Below are 18,883 nucleotides of genomic sequence, written 5' to 3'. Positions count from 1 at the left end.
GATGGTACTGAGGGCATGTTTATTGCGTAAACAAAAATCAACATTCCGTATGATATTTTCAATTTATCTCATCAGAATACTATGAGCTTTACGTACTTATCTTTTATTGGAGTGAAAACAGTAAAATGTGTTCTTTTCATGCCCAATAGTTTTGATTAAAACACATTTCTCTCAAATTTTGTTTACGGTCGAGTTTCATGGTACTATACCAATGTTTGCGAAAGTTTCATCCATGTTTGCCGATGCACGACAATAGTCGTTAGTGTATCAACATTCTTTCCTCAACTTCAGCTAAAACTTAAGATTAAATTTAGCAGTATATGCCCTTGAGGAAGTTTTATCCATAGCGAGTAAGGCTATAACTCCATTAAACTTATGCCATCAAACACAACTGTGGATAAAATTGAGAAAATGATTTTAATTAAAACTTCAGGTCTTGAAAAAACACAATTTACTGTTGTTTTTGCGCCAATACAAGATAAGTAACGTAACAGTAAAGTTCGTAATAAGATTAAATGAAGCGACAAATTACCTTGTCTCATATATGTAGAGCATCTAGATATTTTACTCTAACTAGAGGAAAGGCAATTCGCTCCGAATTGAGTTAAATACTGAGAAATAAATTCAAATTTGCCATCAACTGATTTCCAAATCAATACACTAACCACTTCGTTAGTATTTCATGTAAAATAATATGAGAATACATACAATATTATTGGATACTGTAATGCTAAATTTGTAAAAGAATCAGAAAAGATGCATATTCATTGTGTATTTATTTCGTAAATATACTAGCCATCAGCAGCCTGACATAGCTCAATTAGTTATACAGATGTCGGTCCAAATCCGATTAACGTTTTGTGTCCATTTTTCCCCCCCCCCCCCCCCCCCCCCCCCCCCCCCCCCCCCCCCACCCCCCCCTCCCCCCACTGTGTCATAGTCAGTGCATTGAAACTCCAAAATTGGCTTTTGTTAATAAATTACTAAGTTATATTGTATATGTAGTATACAGTATACTGAAGGCTAGGCTACTGTACTCGAATATATTCGATATATGTACCACGATATATCATCATCGTATAGGCGAGGCTAGCTTGTTAAATGTTATTCAATTTCTCTTTGTACTGAATCAGCAGCAGCCAATGTGCATTGGACCTAGAGAATTAGCTGAAATTAATAATTAGTATGCCAAATATGGATAAAGTATGCTGTGTAGTGTAGGCTAGGCTACCCTACATGTAAAGATGGTACTGATTACCCTAGTGTTGGCTAGGCTACGCTAGTATAATATTCTTACAGTAAATTAACATGGGCCGACTTACGTCCAAATCGATTTATGACTGGTTGTTTGTAAGCAATTGTGGTAGTAAGTCGACTACTACTTGTAATGTAAAACTATATCAGTCATATTCTCATTAACGTTATTTGTACCATAACTATGGTAATTTTTTTTACTATCGTACGATGGTTAAAACGCAATTTTTGAGGGAGCAAAGTTGGGGGTTGCATGATATGCAAGATCGTGTGTTATGCAATATACGAGTATATACGGTATATATTTGTTATTTCTTTAATGGCAAGATTTAGTATGCGAACTTCCTTCTAGAAGGAACTTTAGTACCTACTTACTACGGTTTTTATTTTTACCTACTTCTGCATTCTCTTAAAATAAAATTTGGTTTTACTTTCAATGTTTTCTCTTGAAGGCCCACTTATGTATGAGGATCATGCTTTATGGAACATGTCATGACCTCACTGGCTGGGAAAAAAAAAATCTTTTGGACAATGACCATTACTGATCTAATAAAAAAAATCTTTTGGACAATGACCATTACTGATCTAATAAATGAAGTAAAAATACAAAGACTTTCTTTTGAAAACTACATCCTCAGTTACTCTTTCAAGACAGGAACACACACCCACACAAAATTTTGGAGTTTTATATCAACCATTTGATGATCACTGGTATGTAGGTACCTGAATCCTCCAGACCCTACTACTACTACTACTACTACTACCAGAAAATTTTGAATAGTTAAAACACCTTTTTGTAACTTCTGAGGAATAATCTTTATATTAGCAGAACGAGACTTGCCAAAGACAAAGTTTTTCCTTTGTGTAGAATGATCAAACTAATAAAACAGTGATAAATAAATAAAAAATTTTCTTAACCATATATCACCAATCAGTGGTCTGAGATATGTATAATTTACTCGTTTTACTGATTCTACAAAACAAACTTTGCAAAACTATGTTAGTCTTAGCTACCTATGTTCATTTATTCTACTTTATTTTAATCTGAATATATAATTTTATTTTTTCCTAACTTAATTTCCTCTGTGTTCTGACATACATATATTTTCCTTGTTTTACTGATTCTATAAAACTAGCACAGAGCCACTTAGCAAAACTATAACTCTGTGTCATTCTAAGCTATATAGATTAATCTGTCCACATGTCCAGAAAACGTTCCATTAGTCGTAAAGCCTATTTAAATCCATAATACTAAACATGACTTCTATCTATATATATAGATAACTATTTGCCATCTGTAGGTTTTTTTATCTTCAGTTTGGCTTCTGCTTCCTGCTTACTGTCTTGTTGGTCTGACAGTTTTATATCAGAATTGGCTTCCTTTGCTGCATTTCTGTCATCAAAAGCTGAGCCTTCAGAATACATGCCATTCCCTTCCTGTGCTCTGCTGCCTTGCATGTGATCTCGAAAATGCAATCCACTGCTTGATAAATCATTCCAAGAATGGTAGATGAAGCATCCATTTATATCCAAGTGTGGAACAGAAAATTGTCCATTGCAGTAGGTGACATTTACAATGTCTAAGTCTGAATTCTCACTTCCATGGATTTCTCTGTAAGAACAACAAAAGAGGATGAAGAAAACAAAGAAATAATATTAAATATTTAACTCATTATGTATGATAATCACTAGTGACCATCTATCAAATTGCCTTCTGTATGATGTGTACTGTGCACATAGTGTTGTATGTAGTCATGTAAATAAATACTAAACCCGACAATACTTAACATTGCTTATCACATGTGTGTGTGTGTGTGTGTGTGTGTGTGTGTGTGTGTGTGTGTGTGTTAAACTTCCTTTTCACATAAGTGACTTACCAAACAATTACATTAGGTGTACGCTTTCTTACCTGGCAGTCGAAAATTCAAATTCCTGGCAGCGGTAGCAGTGCTGCCATTGTTTGTGTAGGTGATACAGATCCCACCCACTTTCGGGAATACCTAGTATTGCTGAGCTTTAGACTTCAATTCGTTTTCTGCCGGCCACGGGGGTAAGACCGGTGGTTTGTTGTTGCAGTAGACTTTCGTCGCCATTGTGGATTTGTTCTTTTTGGTGATGTACAATTTCTTGGTTGGCTTTTTTGCTTCATCAGTTAGCTGCCTAGTTATTAACAAATCAGTTAGCTGCCTAGTTATTAACAAGTTATTACGAAGATGTCTGATGCTAGTTCTTCTTCAGTTAGGTTTTGCAGCAGTGGCTGCAAAACTAGATTAGCTAAACTATGTTACAATCCGCACTCCCAATGTGTTGAATGTAGGGGTCAGTGCTGTAGCAAGAATTAACTTGTGATGAGTGCCGAACAAGGTTGGAAGACTTTTCAAGCTCATTTGGATAAGATGGACAAAGATAGGAAAAGGAAAGCAGCTCTTAGAGTGGGTAGTAAAACTAGAGTAGAGACAACTCCTGTGCCTTTAGAGGCAAACAAACCGTCACTATCTTCTCCACTTTTATCGAATATTTCACCTATTGATAGTCCTCCAACTTCAGTACCAATTACTCCAGACCAGGTATCCCATGTTTCCGATCCCAACACCATTTCCTTGTTAAGAGTCCAAGATGGACAAGAAATTTGAGTTCTTGGCAAAATCCGTTATGGATTTGGGTATGTCGTTTCGTGCGTTCGTATAGAAGTCAAGTGAAAAGGCCAGTGTTAGGCCAAGTGTCAGTGTTGTGTCCAAGGAGGCGGCTGTCCGTTCCCCTTTCTCCTAGACAAAGGTCCCTGTCTTGCTCCCCAGCTCCCGGGAGAAGACATACCAGAGGTTGAAGGGAGACTGGGGGAGTTTGCCCATGGTCAGTCGCTGACTCCGTCAACGTACGAGTGCCCAGGAAACGCTGCTGGAAAGGCGTAGATATCAGTGACGCGCAGTTGTCGTCCGACTCGGAAGTGCAGTCGCCTGTGTCGAGGCGAAAAGTGTGGAGTGATTTAGTGTCGCGTCCTTTGAAGAGAGATGCCCACCATACGAGAGGGATTTTGCCGCCTGTTAAGAAATCCAAGAAGCACTGGAGTCCACAACCTTCCTGCAGCTTTGCACCGGACCAGTTTTTCCGAGATCATCAGTCCTCTTCTGATAGCGTAACTTCGGATGGAGTCAGACACTCAAGTGCGTTACAGCGCTCGCGCGCTTGCGAAACTGACTCGCCTCGTCGTGTATCGATAGGAGTTTTGACTTGTTCGCCTCATTTGTCTCTAGCAGTTTCGACTCGTTCGCCTCGAGCTGCTTCGACTCATTCACCTCATACGTCTCGTGTGGTTTCGACTCCCAGTCGTTCAATTTTGAAGAAGAGTCGTACGACAGCCACGACTTCGTCTTCGCCTAAGGATAATGCGAAGGCCAAACCGTTGCTAGAGGATTCTGCTTTGGGTCCCTTTAAACATCAACTTCAAGAATTGATGGTCTTTTTGAAGAAGACAACGAGCCAGATGGAAGAGGAAGACGGGGTATTGGCCGTCCTGTCGGAAGAGGAAACTCAAGACCAGGATTCGAAGCCCTCTTCTGCTTATTCTAGTCTGTTAAGGTTTCTTTTACAGACTTATTCGGACCTTTTTGAACCAGCTTAGCCTTCTTCACCTCCGTCGATGCTTGTGAAAGATAGGAGATCAGCGCCTTCGGGATTACCGAAACCAGTTCTTTCTCAGTCCTCGAAGAATGCACTGAAGGAAGTAGAAGAGTGGCTTGCTAAGAAGAGGGAGTCAGGCAAGGCTTCGCTCGCCTTTCCTCCGTCGAAGCTGCCGAATAAAACCTACAGGTTTTATGTGACAGGAGAAGTTACTTCTTTGGGAGTTTCTGCCTGCTCCCAAGGAGATTTCTCCGGTCTTGTGGACTCTCACAGAAGAGCAGCGTTCTTGTCTGCGAAAGTGTTGTTCTCTTCACCCGAGTTGGATCACCTGGTCAAGAACTTATAAAAGTTCATCGAAGTCTTCAGTTTTCTGGATTGGACTATTGAAACGTTAGCCAGGAAAATTGAAGATTGCCAGTCCTCTAGATGAGCATTTTTTTGCCGACTGGCTCAATGTGTTGTCCTGTGCGGACAGGGCAGTGAGAGACGGTTCAGGGGAATTGGCCGCCCTGTTCACTATGGGAGTACTAAAGAAGAGAGAACGGTGGCGCTCCTTCACATCTCGAGGAGTAACCACGAACCAAAAATCAGCTTTGTTGTTCTCCCCCCTGAATATATCTCACCTGTTTCCAGAAAAACCATCAAGCATGTGCTGTCGGGCCTCGAGAAAAAGTCCACCAATGATCTTTTTCAGTCAGCGAGAAGACCTAAGGAACCTCCAGTGACAGGAGCCAAAGCTTCTCCTCTACAAAAACATCCCTTTCGAGGAGGTAAGTAAGTCTATCAAGAAACCTTCCTTTAAGACAGAGAAATGATCGGAAGGTCCTTCACACACCCGTGGGGGCAAGACTCCACGACCACTGGAAGGAATGGAGTCGGAGAGGAGCAGAACAGTGGGTAATTCAGGTGCTTCGAGAGGGATATGTGATCCCTTTTACGCAGGATCCACCACTGTCCAATACACCTGTCTGTTTGACAGCATACTCGACAGTATCAACAAGAGCTTTGGCTTTAGCCAAAAAAGTAGAAGAGCTCATCAACAAGGAGGCCATACAGGAAGTAACAGACACGAACTCCCCAGGGTTTTACAACAGGCTCTTCGTAGTCCCCAAGGCATCAGGGGGGATGGAGACCTGTGTTGGATGTAAGCGCTCTGAACCTCTTTGTCCGGAAGATGAAATTCTGAATGGAAACCAGTCGATCGGTAATGTCAGCCATCCAACCAGGCGACTGGATGGTATCTCTCGACATGAAGGATGCATACTTCCCATGTCCCCATCCATCAGAACTCCAGGAAGTTCCTGAGATTCGTCTTCAAGAAGAGAGTCTTCCAGTTCAGAGCCCTCTGCTTCAATCTGTCAACCGCCCCACAAGTATTTACTCGGATTCTCGCTCCTCTGGGAAAGTGGCTGCATTTGATGGGGATCAACACAGCTTTTTACTTAGACGACTGGCTCCTGAGAGCCAGATCCAGGCGCCAGTGTGAGACTTGGAGAAGACACTTACTTTGACACAACAATTGGGTATCATAGTAAACACGGAGAAGTCCCAATTGATTCCAACTCAGAGGATTCTCTATTTAGGGATGATACTAGACTCTCTAGCTTTTCGGGTTTTTCTCTCCCTGAAGAGGATAGAGTCCTGCCTGTCGACAGTCCAGCAATTTCTGGTTCACCCGTCCTGCTCAGCGCTCGAATGGATGAGCCTACTCGGGACCCTGGCTTCAGTGGAGAGTTTTGTCAGGTTAGGATGCCTACACATGAGGCCGCTTCAGTTCTTCCTGAAAGCAACTTAGTCTCGGAAAACACAGTCGGACTCACTAGTTTTCCCCCTGACGGAAGAGATAAAGATGGATCTTCGTAGGTGGCATTCGAGGGAAAGATTACAAGAAGGAATCTCACTAGTCATGTCGAACCCCGACCTGCAGTTCTTCTCAGATGCCTCAGACAGCGGATGGGGAGCCCTCCTAGGAGACAAGTGTGTGTCAGGTCTGTGGAACGAGAAAAGACCTTGCACATCAAGAAACGTAGTGGTCTACTCGGACAACACCACAGCGTTGTCATATGTATGGAAGCAGGGAGGGACCCACTCGTTCTCTCTCAACAAGATAGCCAAAGATCTCCTCACCTGGACGAACGAGAAGAGGATCACTCTTTTTCCAAGATTGGTGCGAGGGAGAATGAACGTACTTGCAGACGAACAGAGTCAGGTAAATCAGGTGTTACCAACAGAATGGACTCTGGACGAGTGTGTGTCAGGACCTCTGGAAGCTTTGGGGAAGACCATCGATAGATCTGTTCGCCACACCGAGGAAAAATCGCCTTCCCATTTTCTGTTCTCTGATTCCAGAACCAGTAGCGTGGAGAACAGATGCGATGCTGCTAGACTGGACAGGACTGGACGTTTACGCTTTTCCTCCCTTCAGGATGATAAGAGAGGTCTTAAGGGGGCAGGCCGGAACCCTTATATATGGGGGTATAGGGCAAAAAATGCAGTCATGAAAAAATTCATGGAGCTTCATATGGCAATTGAGAATACTGTTACGGACCCCCAGATCTGAGACAATGTTACGGCCTCTGAGGGAGGTCCGCTTCAGGTTTGGTATGAAATAATAAAAAAAAATATATCAACACAAACAGTTGAAACTGGGGATATGAATATAGAAAGAAACACTAACACAACAAAGGTTTATTTACAAGCTTACTAACAAAGGTAAATGCAGAATGGTATCTCCTATTTACATAAAAAGATAGAATCTTACACTGCATGAACTGGGGGAAACAGTGAGGCAATTAAAATACTTGCTACTCGATTTGGCGGTTCGACGCGCTGGCTTCACAAATGTAGATCGGCGATTGCGGATGTCCTCTTGACTCCGTATTGCAGAAACTAATCTTCTTGTAAGGCAGGAATTCCCCAACACCTGTAACAGGACCTTTTCTTCTCTGAAGTCTGCTCGACGTCGAGATAACACGGTAGACCACACCTGAAGACGACTAGACCAATATCCAACCAACTCTCGAACAACTTTTTTTCTGATGATACTTCGTCGGTTCCTTTTTCTCGTACCTCACGGAAGATCTCTACTGCTGCTGATCTCTCACTGATAATCTGATCTGTGGCTCTCTGTGATTAACAGGTGATCTCTCTTTTACGATCTCTCTCTCTCTCTTACGATCACTGCTCTCCAAAGTTCGTTCGTCGTATTTATACAGCACTCTGGGGGCGGAGCCTACGGCGAACGTCACCGACTCCAGGGATTTCTAGAACTTCTTAGATGAATCTAGACGAGGTATTGCATCAGAAATCGCGGCGTTTCTCACGTAACATTGGCACGTTTTTTGCGCTCCACAATACGCCCGACGATTCTGGAACAACCATGAACATAGGCGCCTCCAACAGTGGCGCGAAAACCTCCTTGCTGCCGAACTTCTCGAAAATGCGTTCTCCTTTCCTTTATCTTTCTTTGCTATGAAGCAATTACCATCACAAATACATATAAGATATATTTTGTCAAAATTCCTCTTACTTTCGTAGTTACAGGGTAATTAGTTAACGTAACTCAATAAGCCTAAAACATTGATCCGTACAAGAAAATGCAATATTTATTCTATTATCGTAAATTTTGATAATTACTGTCAAAGAAATTGGGAGAAATGGCATCTGTAGACATTCCCCGAGTCGAGAAGGGAGACTTCAGGCAGCTACCAAGTCCAACCATGATCCAGTATAAGCACAAACTTCAAGTAGTATACACGTTCGATTTCACCTCTGACATTAGCTTGCTTTAACGTATGTTTAGGCAAGAATTTCATCATGCCAATGACGAAAAGACAAGGAAAACATCTCGCTAACATACAGACGAAGAAAAATCGCTAAAGTATTATTACAGAATATCATAATATACGCGTAGTTAGTGAAGAGAGAGGGGAGGGTTGCGTAGTAACGGCCCCCGTCTTGCCAGACAGCACACGTCACACTGTGCCCAAGGCTACGATCTTCATTTATGATATATAACATAGTTTTGGATGTTTAATACCCAAAATGGAATATGAAATTCATAATAATCATGATTTATTAAATTGTCTTTGTAAAAAGAGAGTACACCTTCGAGTTTCACCTCTGACATTCTCTTGCATTTACGTTTGTTTACCTTTGTTTCGGCAAGAATTTCATCATGCCAAAGAGGAAAAGCCAAAGAGGAAAAGACAAGGAAAACATCTCGCTAACATATAGAAGAAGAAAATTTGCTGTAATAAGCCGAGTTAGTGAAGGGGAGAGAGAGAGTTGCATAGGAAGGAGTGCCCATCTTGCCTCAAACAGTGCCCCAGGCTACGATATATGAGCAAAGGGATCATCATTTATGATTAAATTATGATAAATAAAATAGTTTTGGTTTATTAATACACAAAAAAGAAATATACATTCATAACAATCATTATTTATTAACATTGTCTTTATAGAAATATGAAGGAAAACTGAACGCCTGTATCTCAAAACTATACTTATTGACCTTCAAAATCTATCTTTTCACTTAGTTTTAAAGCTATAACATTGGAATTTGGTATATAACTCAGAAAGACATTATAGAACAATTAAATGAAGCACTTTTTTCCAATTTTTGTTTCGTATTTTTTTTTATAAATTTTTTTCTCCTGATTTATAGGGTTTATTTTTTTTACCATATTGAAAAATTCATATCTAGCAAAAAAAAATGACTTTTAGAAAAAAAAACCTCCTCATTCGATTGGAGGTCTACATCAGGTCTATATATGGTAGTAATCCTAGGTCTTAATATTACATATCAAGGGAGGAGATACAACCCCATTTCAACCGATATCACCAAGGGTTGTCTGCTCTGGCTCTGACAGGATTCAGACTGTCAGGAACCTGGTCAGAGCAAAAGGGTTTTCACGAAGGGCGTCAGAGGCTATTGCTAGCTGCAGAAGAAGCTCTTCTGCCAAGCTCTACCAGTGTAAGTGGAGAGTTTTTAGGTCATGGTGCAGACGACATAGCATCTCTTCTTCTAAGACATCTATAACAGAAATTGCAGAATTTTTGTTATTAAAGGATATAGGGTCATGCTTTCATCGGTTTTCAAGCATAGAGGCCTCGACATTTCGTCAAATCAGGACATCAGTGACCTGATCAGATCCTTTAGTTCCTCCAAGATTTTCAAGCCTGAAGAAGTGGAAGAACTTGGATGTAGTTTTAAGGTGGCTCAACGGCCCAAATTCGAACCGTTGAATTCTGCAACCTTGAGGGACGTAAATAGGAAGACACTATTCCTAGTCGCCTTAGCCACAGCGGGAAGAGTAAGCGAGTTGCAGGCAATGAGTAAAGAAGTGGGTTTTGCCCAGGGCAATGCAGTTTGCTCTTTTGAAAGACTTTCTTGCTAAAAATGAGGATCCTTCAAATCCTTGGCCCCGTTCTTTCAAGATAAAGAACCTAACGGACTTAGTCAGGTCAGAAGATGAGGAACGTACATTGTGTCCGGTCAGAGCCATCAGACACTACCTGACTAAGACAGAAACTGTGAGAGGAGAGTCGAGCTGACTGGTGCTCGGCCTCTTTCAAAGAATGCAATGTCCTTTTTCCTGAGGAGTTTGATCCAAGAAGCGCATGCCCAAACTCAGGAACATGCTCTTAGGGTGCTGAAGTGAAGACGCATGAGACTCGTGCAGTAGCAACGTCATTGGCTTTCAGACAGAATATGTCTCTATCCCCCATTATGCAAACTATATTCTGGAGGTCAAAATCTGTGTTTGCATCGCACTACTTGAAGGAGGTAGAAACTACTTACGAAAACTGCTTTAGATTGGGACCGTTGTCAGTAGCGGGAATGGTGTTGGGAGAGGAAGCATAGGGGGCCTCTGTTTTTTTCCCTCTACTATCTCCTTGAATTTGAGGTTTTTGGAGTTTGTGGGAAGCCTGGGGGTACATGTACCTGAAGTTCCCACCAGTTCTTATATCTGGTTAAGGGTACCATATGGTTTTTAGTGTAGGTGATGGTTTTGTATGGTTTTTTATCTGGTCTTTACGGCCAGGGCAAGGGCAAATTATTGTTGTTTTTTGTCAATCATCGGTGAACTTCCATGATTGCAAAAATCCCACCATTAGTAGGGACGACCCTGGCCTTTACTGCCACGTCTCCTACATGTGATGTGAGCGCCGACCAGAGGCAGTATCTACCTGTAGCTGCTCTCTCACAAGGTAAGGTACTGCAGACATTATATATAATGTGAGCACATGACTTGTTTTTGTTCATAAAGCTGTCCATATACCCTACCCACCTTCCCGGTAATGTGGAGTCAGCTAATGTAATTGTTTGGTAAGTCACATATGTGAAAATGATATTTTAATGATGAAATAAGGTTTCACATATACTTACCAAACAATTACATAATCAGAGCCCTCCCTCCTCCCCACAGATGGACGTTGCGGCTCAACAAATTGAAGTCTAAAGCTCAGCTGTACCAGGTATTCCCGAAAGTGGGCGGGATCTGTATCACCTACACAAACAATGGCAGCGGTGCTAGCGCCGCCAGGAATTTGAATTTTCGACTGCCAGGTAAGAAAGCGTACAGCTAATGTAATTGTTTGGTAAGTATATGTGAAACCTTATTTTATCATTAAAATTTCATATTTACAATTTATTGGCATGTAGTCTGTACTGTAACAGGTACGCACAAATACTCTTGCTAATAATAAAACAACTATTAAACATATTTCGATAGATGTTATTAATTTTTTTGTTTAAATATCCTTGTAAAACGGACACTTTTTATAGCCTCTTTAGGCTTTACGAATGTGACAACATTATCGGTGGAGTAATACCTGTTGGAAGTAAATCCTCATAAATGTATTTCTTTAAAATTGGAAAGAATCCCTATATTAAGGATAACTGGGGAACTCTTAAATATCACAAAACCCTTTACTTTGATCATAATATACTACTAAGAAAGTAGAGGCAGCTCCAGTTAATGGTGGGGGGTTCCGATCCCGGCTGATGCCACTAATGGAAATTCGCCATTAACTGAAAATTGGTGATAACAGCACTAAAAAACCACTTAACAGTGCTGTTAACCGGAAATCAACGCTTCTGTTAACCAAGGATCAGTACTGCTAACCAGATATTGGCACTGCTAACCAGAGACCAGCGCAGAAAATCCAGTACACAGCATCGTTAGACAAGCGCTGTAAACCCGGGCAGCCATTAACCAATGCCGCCATTAACCTCTTCATTACCGAAAGTTTGTTTGGAGGTAGGTGGGTACCACCATTCAAGTCTACTACACCGCACCGGGTGCATAAAGGTGGTACGCATAGTACCACCAAAACTCCTCTTTTCAGATAGGGACTTCCAATCATTCTGTAATTTCGGTTTGAAGAGTTTGGAGCAAAATAAACAGTATGACACGATGCCAGACGTATGATGAACCCAAAAAAATATTATTATTGCTTATAGTAGTGTGTAGGTGACAAATGAACTGCGTCTCAACAAAAAATCACAAAACCAGACAAGTAAACATGTAATAACTTCTACCCAAGTAAAAAAACCAGTTGTATCATCATTTACTGTATTTATTTATTTATTCACATTACATTTTACAAATAAAAGATATGAACACCAGATAAATGAAGGTAGAAATAAAGCCTTATAGTAACTTTATATATATAAAAAAACCAAACCAGAGAAAAAGCAAAAAAGCGATTTTTTCTGAGGACAAGAAACTTGAAAAATTAGTTTAGATACCCCTGATACCCCTAAAGTTGTTTTCTGTGATGAAACTAATCTTAGAAAACGTAGAAAATGACATTGACCAATTTTTGAAAGATATACTATAAATTTGCGATTTCCATATTATTGGCGGGGCTTTCGCTTTAGTTTTTGCTCTTTATTTTGTTATTACGTGCTTATTTACGGTTCTATTTTGATAATACTTTATGTGCATGTTCCAGGTGCGATATACCAACATTCTGTAAGACCGCATTTCTATTCAAGACCGTAGTTTTCTCACCGACCACCAGTGTCCCTTGTACAAGGGACACTGAGTTTCACATTTTTTTTCATAAAATCATTTATTTTCCCTGTAGGATGATAAAACTAACAGAGAATATGCGTTATTATAGTGCTAATAATTACCTGATCAATTTTCATTAGGCCTGTCTTGATTAGTGATTTTTGGCAAATATTTTTACGATCGCACCCCTCCCAACTTGAGTCACTACTGAGAGATTCAGTTCGGCAGCAAACGCAATGTTTACATTCTGCTCACCAACCCGGTAAAGAAGGGGTTAATATATGTGCATGCATGCGTTTTGCCCTTTAACAAACAACATGGCTTATAGGTCAAACATGACTGGGAACTATGAATTATGAGGATCATAAGTCAAGCACGACTGGGAACTATGAATAATGGGCAGACTGCAAAATGTTCTGGGAGACAAAAGTACGGTCTGAAACTGAAAACACACATGTAGCACTAAATTTAATTTACTACATTTATATATAAAGTAGCTGCAATATGACAAATCTTTAAAGACAATTTGTATTTTTCATAGCTACAAACATGAGGTCTTAACAATAGGATAATTTCTAGCGCCTGGCTGGATCCGGTTAAATCACTGATGAAAGCAAGGAATCTTGTGAAATCTGGCAACGTGTGCATATACTGGGTAGAAGAGTGGTCAAGAACCACACACCTACAACACTGCGTCAGTCTTTCCCAACTCAGGTTGTCTTAGCAGACAGAGGGGCGGCTAGAGGTGGGCAGTAAAATTTTAAGACCTCAGGTTTGTAGCTATGAAAAATACAAATTGTTTTAGAAAATCTGTCATTTGTTCATGCGCGAACAAACCTTCAGTCATAACAATAGGACACTCATACTTGTGTAATGATAGCTTTATTTGCAAACTAGTACTGTATATTATGATTTTACCTTAAAATAGAGAGAGAGAGAGAGAGAGAGAGAGAGAGAGAGATGGAGAAGAGAGAGAGAGAGAGAGAGAGAGAGAGAGAGAGAGAGATTATCCTTATTTGAAAGAGTGAAATGGATAGATTATTGTACTTTAAAATATTACCACACATGAATTTTGAAATTAGTTATATCATTTAAATTATTATTTGAAAATATTAATAAACATACACATGTACCATAAAACTTCTCTCATCAGAGAGAGAGAGAGAGAGAGAGAGTTATCCTTATTTGAAGGTGAAATGGATAGATTATTGTATTTCTTTAAAATACTATCACATATGAATGTTTAAATTAGCTATATGAGAGAGACTTTAGTGGGCAACACAACCTACAGTGGTACCTCCACATACGAAATTAATCTGTTCCGAGGTGGCATTCGTAACCTGAGCTTTTCGTATCTTGAACCGCATTTTACATGTAAATTGCCTAATTCATTCCATGCCCTACAAAAAAGCACCCCAGTAAATTTTATAATAAAGCTAAATTGACCAATAAACAATGATATACAACAATTGGACCATTCAATACCTAACTTGATACGTACTACTAATATGTACTACATAGTACCTGTAAATAAAGTGTATTACTGTACATGGTATACAAGAAATATTGTACATACATATGTACGTATGTAGTAAAATGTGTAACCTTACCTTTCGAGTGAGGCTATCTCTGAAAGTGGCGACAGAGGAGGACAAACGGCATAAAACTTGTTAGTACCTACACTTAACTTTATGAAACTTTACAAAACACATTAACAAAACCATAATACTAAACTTTCCAAAAAACCTGAAATTAAATTTTTTTATTGTCTTTTTTCTGGGTCGACCTGTGTTCGCCGGTGAAAAGGTCCTTCTTACTACTTTTCTGATATAAATAATTTCCAAATATACCAGAGAAGTTAAACCATTGGTATGCAGAGGTTACTACCCTCGCGCGAGCACCTCAAGGGCGTCGTATAAAGAAAAGAAAGGGCGTGTGAAAGCCACTAAACACAGGTCATCTTCCAATTAGATTATATCCTTCGTCAATACATGAACATGGGATGAGCCGTTACAGCGGTCTCAACCAAACCGCTCCGACTCCCCCAGCCCCCGCCCGATGCGAGCGCCATCTTACATCCTTCTTTTGGACTCGTGAGCACCGTACTCTTTCAAATTGTGCCTGTGTTTTTCTGCTAATTTTGGACTTATTTCATCATGGCTGAAGCTCTACCTTCACCTGGACCAATGTTAAGTACCATAATTTCTGTTTTCATTAAAAACAGCTTATGAATTGGTAAAGCCACATAATTTTGGGGTTTTTATATGAGCATGGTACCAGCCATGTGCAAACAACCGATCGTAAACAAAACATGTTTGTTTCGGTCTGCCCCTACGTGTATTTTGAGATTGCTATTCGCTTTCTTCTTTACTGCCACATTCGATCGTACGTCTCACAGTGTTATTACTGTTCCACTTATAAATTCAGTTTTAATTTTACGATGACTGTTTGTATTAGCGGATTTCATTGTATTGGACGTCACGAGTCCCGTTATTATTTTTAGATAGTCTTGATTAAGCGAGAAAGAGAGCTCCTTTGGACAGTTCGGAGAATTTGGTATTTATTAACATCTTGCATGTCCAAGCATTATCTTAAGGCGTCGAGAAGATTCCTTGCCGTTTTAGTCTATAGGGTGAAACACCGCGGCAGGCCAACAGGCCGCGGTTACGGTTGGCCTTCCGTGGTGTTTTACTCTAGTCCTCCCTTCCTCGCTTACTCATGTTATTTATTTATGACTATCCGTTTATTATTTGTTTTTATAGTTTGTGTGTTATGAGAGCTTTTTCGTTCATATGCGAATTGTAATAACTACTGTCTAGTACTGGAAGAGGCTGGATACCTCCCCCTCTTTTCAGTTGCCTTATAGTAGCCCGCTTGAACACTATTGCTAGCAAGGTTGGATTATTTCCCCCTTTTGTTAGACTCAGTTAAGTACTATCTTAACAGTTCTAAGTACATAGGTTACACGGAATTGGGGAAAGAATTTCCCCCTTCCGTGTTCGAGAGAGGCTGGATTGATCCCCCTCTTTCGTTGCCTTATAGTACTTTTAAGCTTGGCTACGTATTAAGGTTATTATGCTTTAGTTTAATCTAGATAGACTCTCATATTTTATGTTTTCATTCAAGGTGATTCCATTGCTTTCATACTTGAGCTAGGCTGTGGTACCATTCTCGAACATAGTTAGCCTAGGCCCCCTGTTCTTGGTCCAGACCGATAACATTGTATCATAGTGTACCACCAGGTTTTAATGCCAATTATAAAAAGTGGTCTTGGGAAACCACTTTCCATAGTGTTCCCCGACTTTATCAAAGAATGAACTTTAATTGGTATTTCTATCTTCTGTGGTCCGCGATACGTTATCTCGAATGGTCCATTAACATCGTGGTTAAGACCAACCACTATCGGCCGCCATTTGCGTTTCTTCCTGTATTCCTCCCAACATGTTCTACCATTAGCCCCCCCTCCTTTCTTCCCCAGCCATGGCTTGGGGAAGATAAGGACAGGGTGGAGTGGTAAGTAATTCAATAAGAATTACCTTACGGAACTCTGTTCGCCAGAGCTCCGCCGATGGAAACTCCGTCTTTTTAAGAGGTTACGATTAGAAACATTATTTAATTTTAATCATGTTTTATGAGATGTTCTGTTCATCATCTCCGGCATTGCCCATGTCGATTGGGAGACACCTCCCCTCGATAGGCTTTCCGGTTTCTTGATATGATACCCATCCTCAGCTCCGGTAGTATTGCTCCGGTGATGTATTTCACCGGAGATTAGCAATATTAAGAATAATTCTCTAAAAAGAAATGTGGATCTACCTTGTTGATACTGGATTTTCAATTTCTCCGGAGCTCACCGGACCTCCGGGATATAACAGAATAAAATTATGAATCCTTCTATTTAACATTAGTTACACTCTCCATTTAGTGGTTTTAGCTCCGGCGAGCCTTTTACATGCATGTCAGGTTAAGAATACTTGCATGCTCTATTATCTAAGTTAGTCTATTTTCAATAAGGAGAGTAGGTACTTATTTAAAATATTATATTACAGAAAGTTTGTTGCGCCTTCCAAGGCTGTCCAGGGAACTTCAATGATCCAGTGGGGCATGACTGCTGCCGGTCCCACGCTCGTTGTTCGATCTCCTTCATAGCAGAAGAAGGCCAGACCCCGTACATGGTCTGGTTCCCGGAGTCTTGTTCGTGGTGCTTTGAATTGACCTCAATTTTATTGAACGATGAGGTAAGATCAAGTAACAAATGTGTACACGATTCTTTCTTGTTATGTTAATATAGACATATTTCTAGTTTAATTGCCAGTCAATACGACCCTTTTAATCCTATCCCCTCTTACAGGCGGATGAGGAGAGCTGAAGACGGCCAAGCAAGTCTTCGCAGTGTGTGTCTGGGATTCGGCCGCAATGCTCCACAAGGCTGTCCTTATGTGCTGGATGGCACCTTAGCAGCCCGTTTGTTCCCCGGTTCTCTGTCGGCTGCGGTAAAGAACAAAGTAGCTGCTCCTATTATTGAAGCCATTCGAGCTACTATGGCTCCAAACCAAGAGGACCAACTACTGACGGGAGATGTGACTGCTCTGGACATTCATCTGGAACCGATAGATGAGCAGGTAAGTGGCGTAGAGGTTCCGGCAGGATCCTTCATTTCACCTACCCCCTCTTCTTCTTCTTCTTCATTCTTAGGTTTTGATAAATCTGTTCCTTCACCTTGGGAAGGTTCTAGGTCAGTCCGACCCAAGGTTAAGCCCTTGAAGGCATCAAAGCCTTCATCTAAGGCTTCTAAGTCAACTCCGTTGGCGAAATCAACGTCGTCTCTGGCCCCTAGGCCATCGACTTTGTATGATTCATCGCCGACTGCCAAGGCCCCTCCTCCTTCTAAAGGACAGAGGGGTAAGTCCGCTAAATCCAAAACGACGGAACTTGACTTGCAATCTGACTTACTCGTGGACAAACTTTTGTCCAGATTTAGAGAAGTAGTGGATGAGAGGCTAGATGAGAGAATGCACCCTCCTACTCCGGCCCCCACTACAGCCACACAGTCGGTGACTGATATAGTGGCGGAGCAGCTAAAGCCGATCAAAGACATGATCGCAGGTCTGCTCCACTCCGGAACTCAAGCTGCTCCGTCGGCAGTTCCGGATGCATCAAAACTTCCGCCGTTCGATAAGAACAACCCTTGGCGGTTTGCCCTACACGCTCCATACTTGGATGGCACGTTAACCCTTGAAGGTCTGGGTACTCGACCATTATCGGATTTCGAGTTTTACCCAGAAGGACTCCAGTTTCCTTTCAATGGGTTTGTCCGACTGACGGAGAACGCCTTAGTCAGGATGGATAAAATTCCTAAGGAAACAGTTATTTTCCCGAAGGAACAAGCCCAAGCTGTCTGGGCGCGCATTCTAACTGACTGGGGTTGCGCAAATACAAAACTAACTCCACACAAGGGATCGTACAATATCTTTACGACTCCCAAAGACATCCCTTCTCCGTTCACTGATAAGATTACGGAGCTAACACTTCAGGCAGAGAATGATGATCTGCCGATGCCAACTCTTTAGGAGACGGACGCTACCTCCCTCCTCATGCCAGCCACTAGAGATTTCTGGCATGACGTTCCGTCAACTTTCACAGTTGGTAAGCTAGACGCAGACTGTGCGTCTTCCCTATTTTCAGAAAGACTTCCGAAACTGCCGGAGAACTTACTTAAGGCAGAGTTTGAAGCAAGATCGAGGTTGGCAAGATCCATCAACGCAGTGACATCACTGGAGTTGGTGGCTTCGATCTATAAAGAAGAGCAACTCTTCAAGGTCTTAGCGAAGAGTCTGTTACAGACTTATCAGCTGGACCTCCATGAATTCATTGCAGCCAGGAAGAGCTGCAGGAAGCATGTATTAGCTGAGGCAACTATTAGGCATGAGCCTAACAGACTGATCAAATCTTCCTTCTGGGGAAAGAATCTCTTTCCTCAAGAAGAA

General features: G+C 41.1%; 1 protein-coding gene across 3 annotated transcripts in view; it reads right to left on the bottom strand.

Moving 5' to 3' along the window:
• Positions 1-919: 919 nt before the first annotated feature.
• The window catches only part of LOC135208427 (uncharacterized), a 119,330-nt gene continuing 101,366 nt past the window's right edge, over positions 920-18,883 (bottom strand). For all 3 annotated transcript variants that reach the window (XM_064240581.1, XM_064240582.1, XM_064240583.1), the window contains exon 4: positions 920-2,866. In XM_064240581.1, coding sequence (XP_064096651.1) covers positions 2,539-2,866 — 328 coding nt within the window. In that variant the 3' untranslated portion in view covers positions 920-2,538. The remainder of the gene's footprint in view (positions 2,867-18,883) is intronic.

Source organism: Macrobrachium nipponense, chromosome 35 (genome assembly GCF_015104395.2).
Source record: "Macrobrachium nipponense isolate FS-2020 chromosome 35, ASM1510439v2, whole genome shotgun sequence".
NCBI lineage: Eukaryota > Metazoa > Arthropoda > Malacostraca > Decapoda > Palaemonidae > Macrobrachium > Macrobrachium nipponense.
This window is presented reverse-complemented; position numbering and strand designations above follow the sequence as displayed.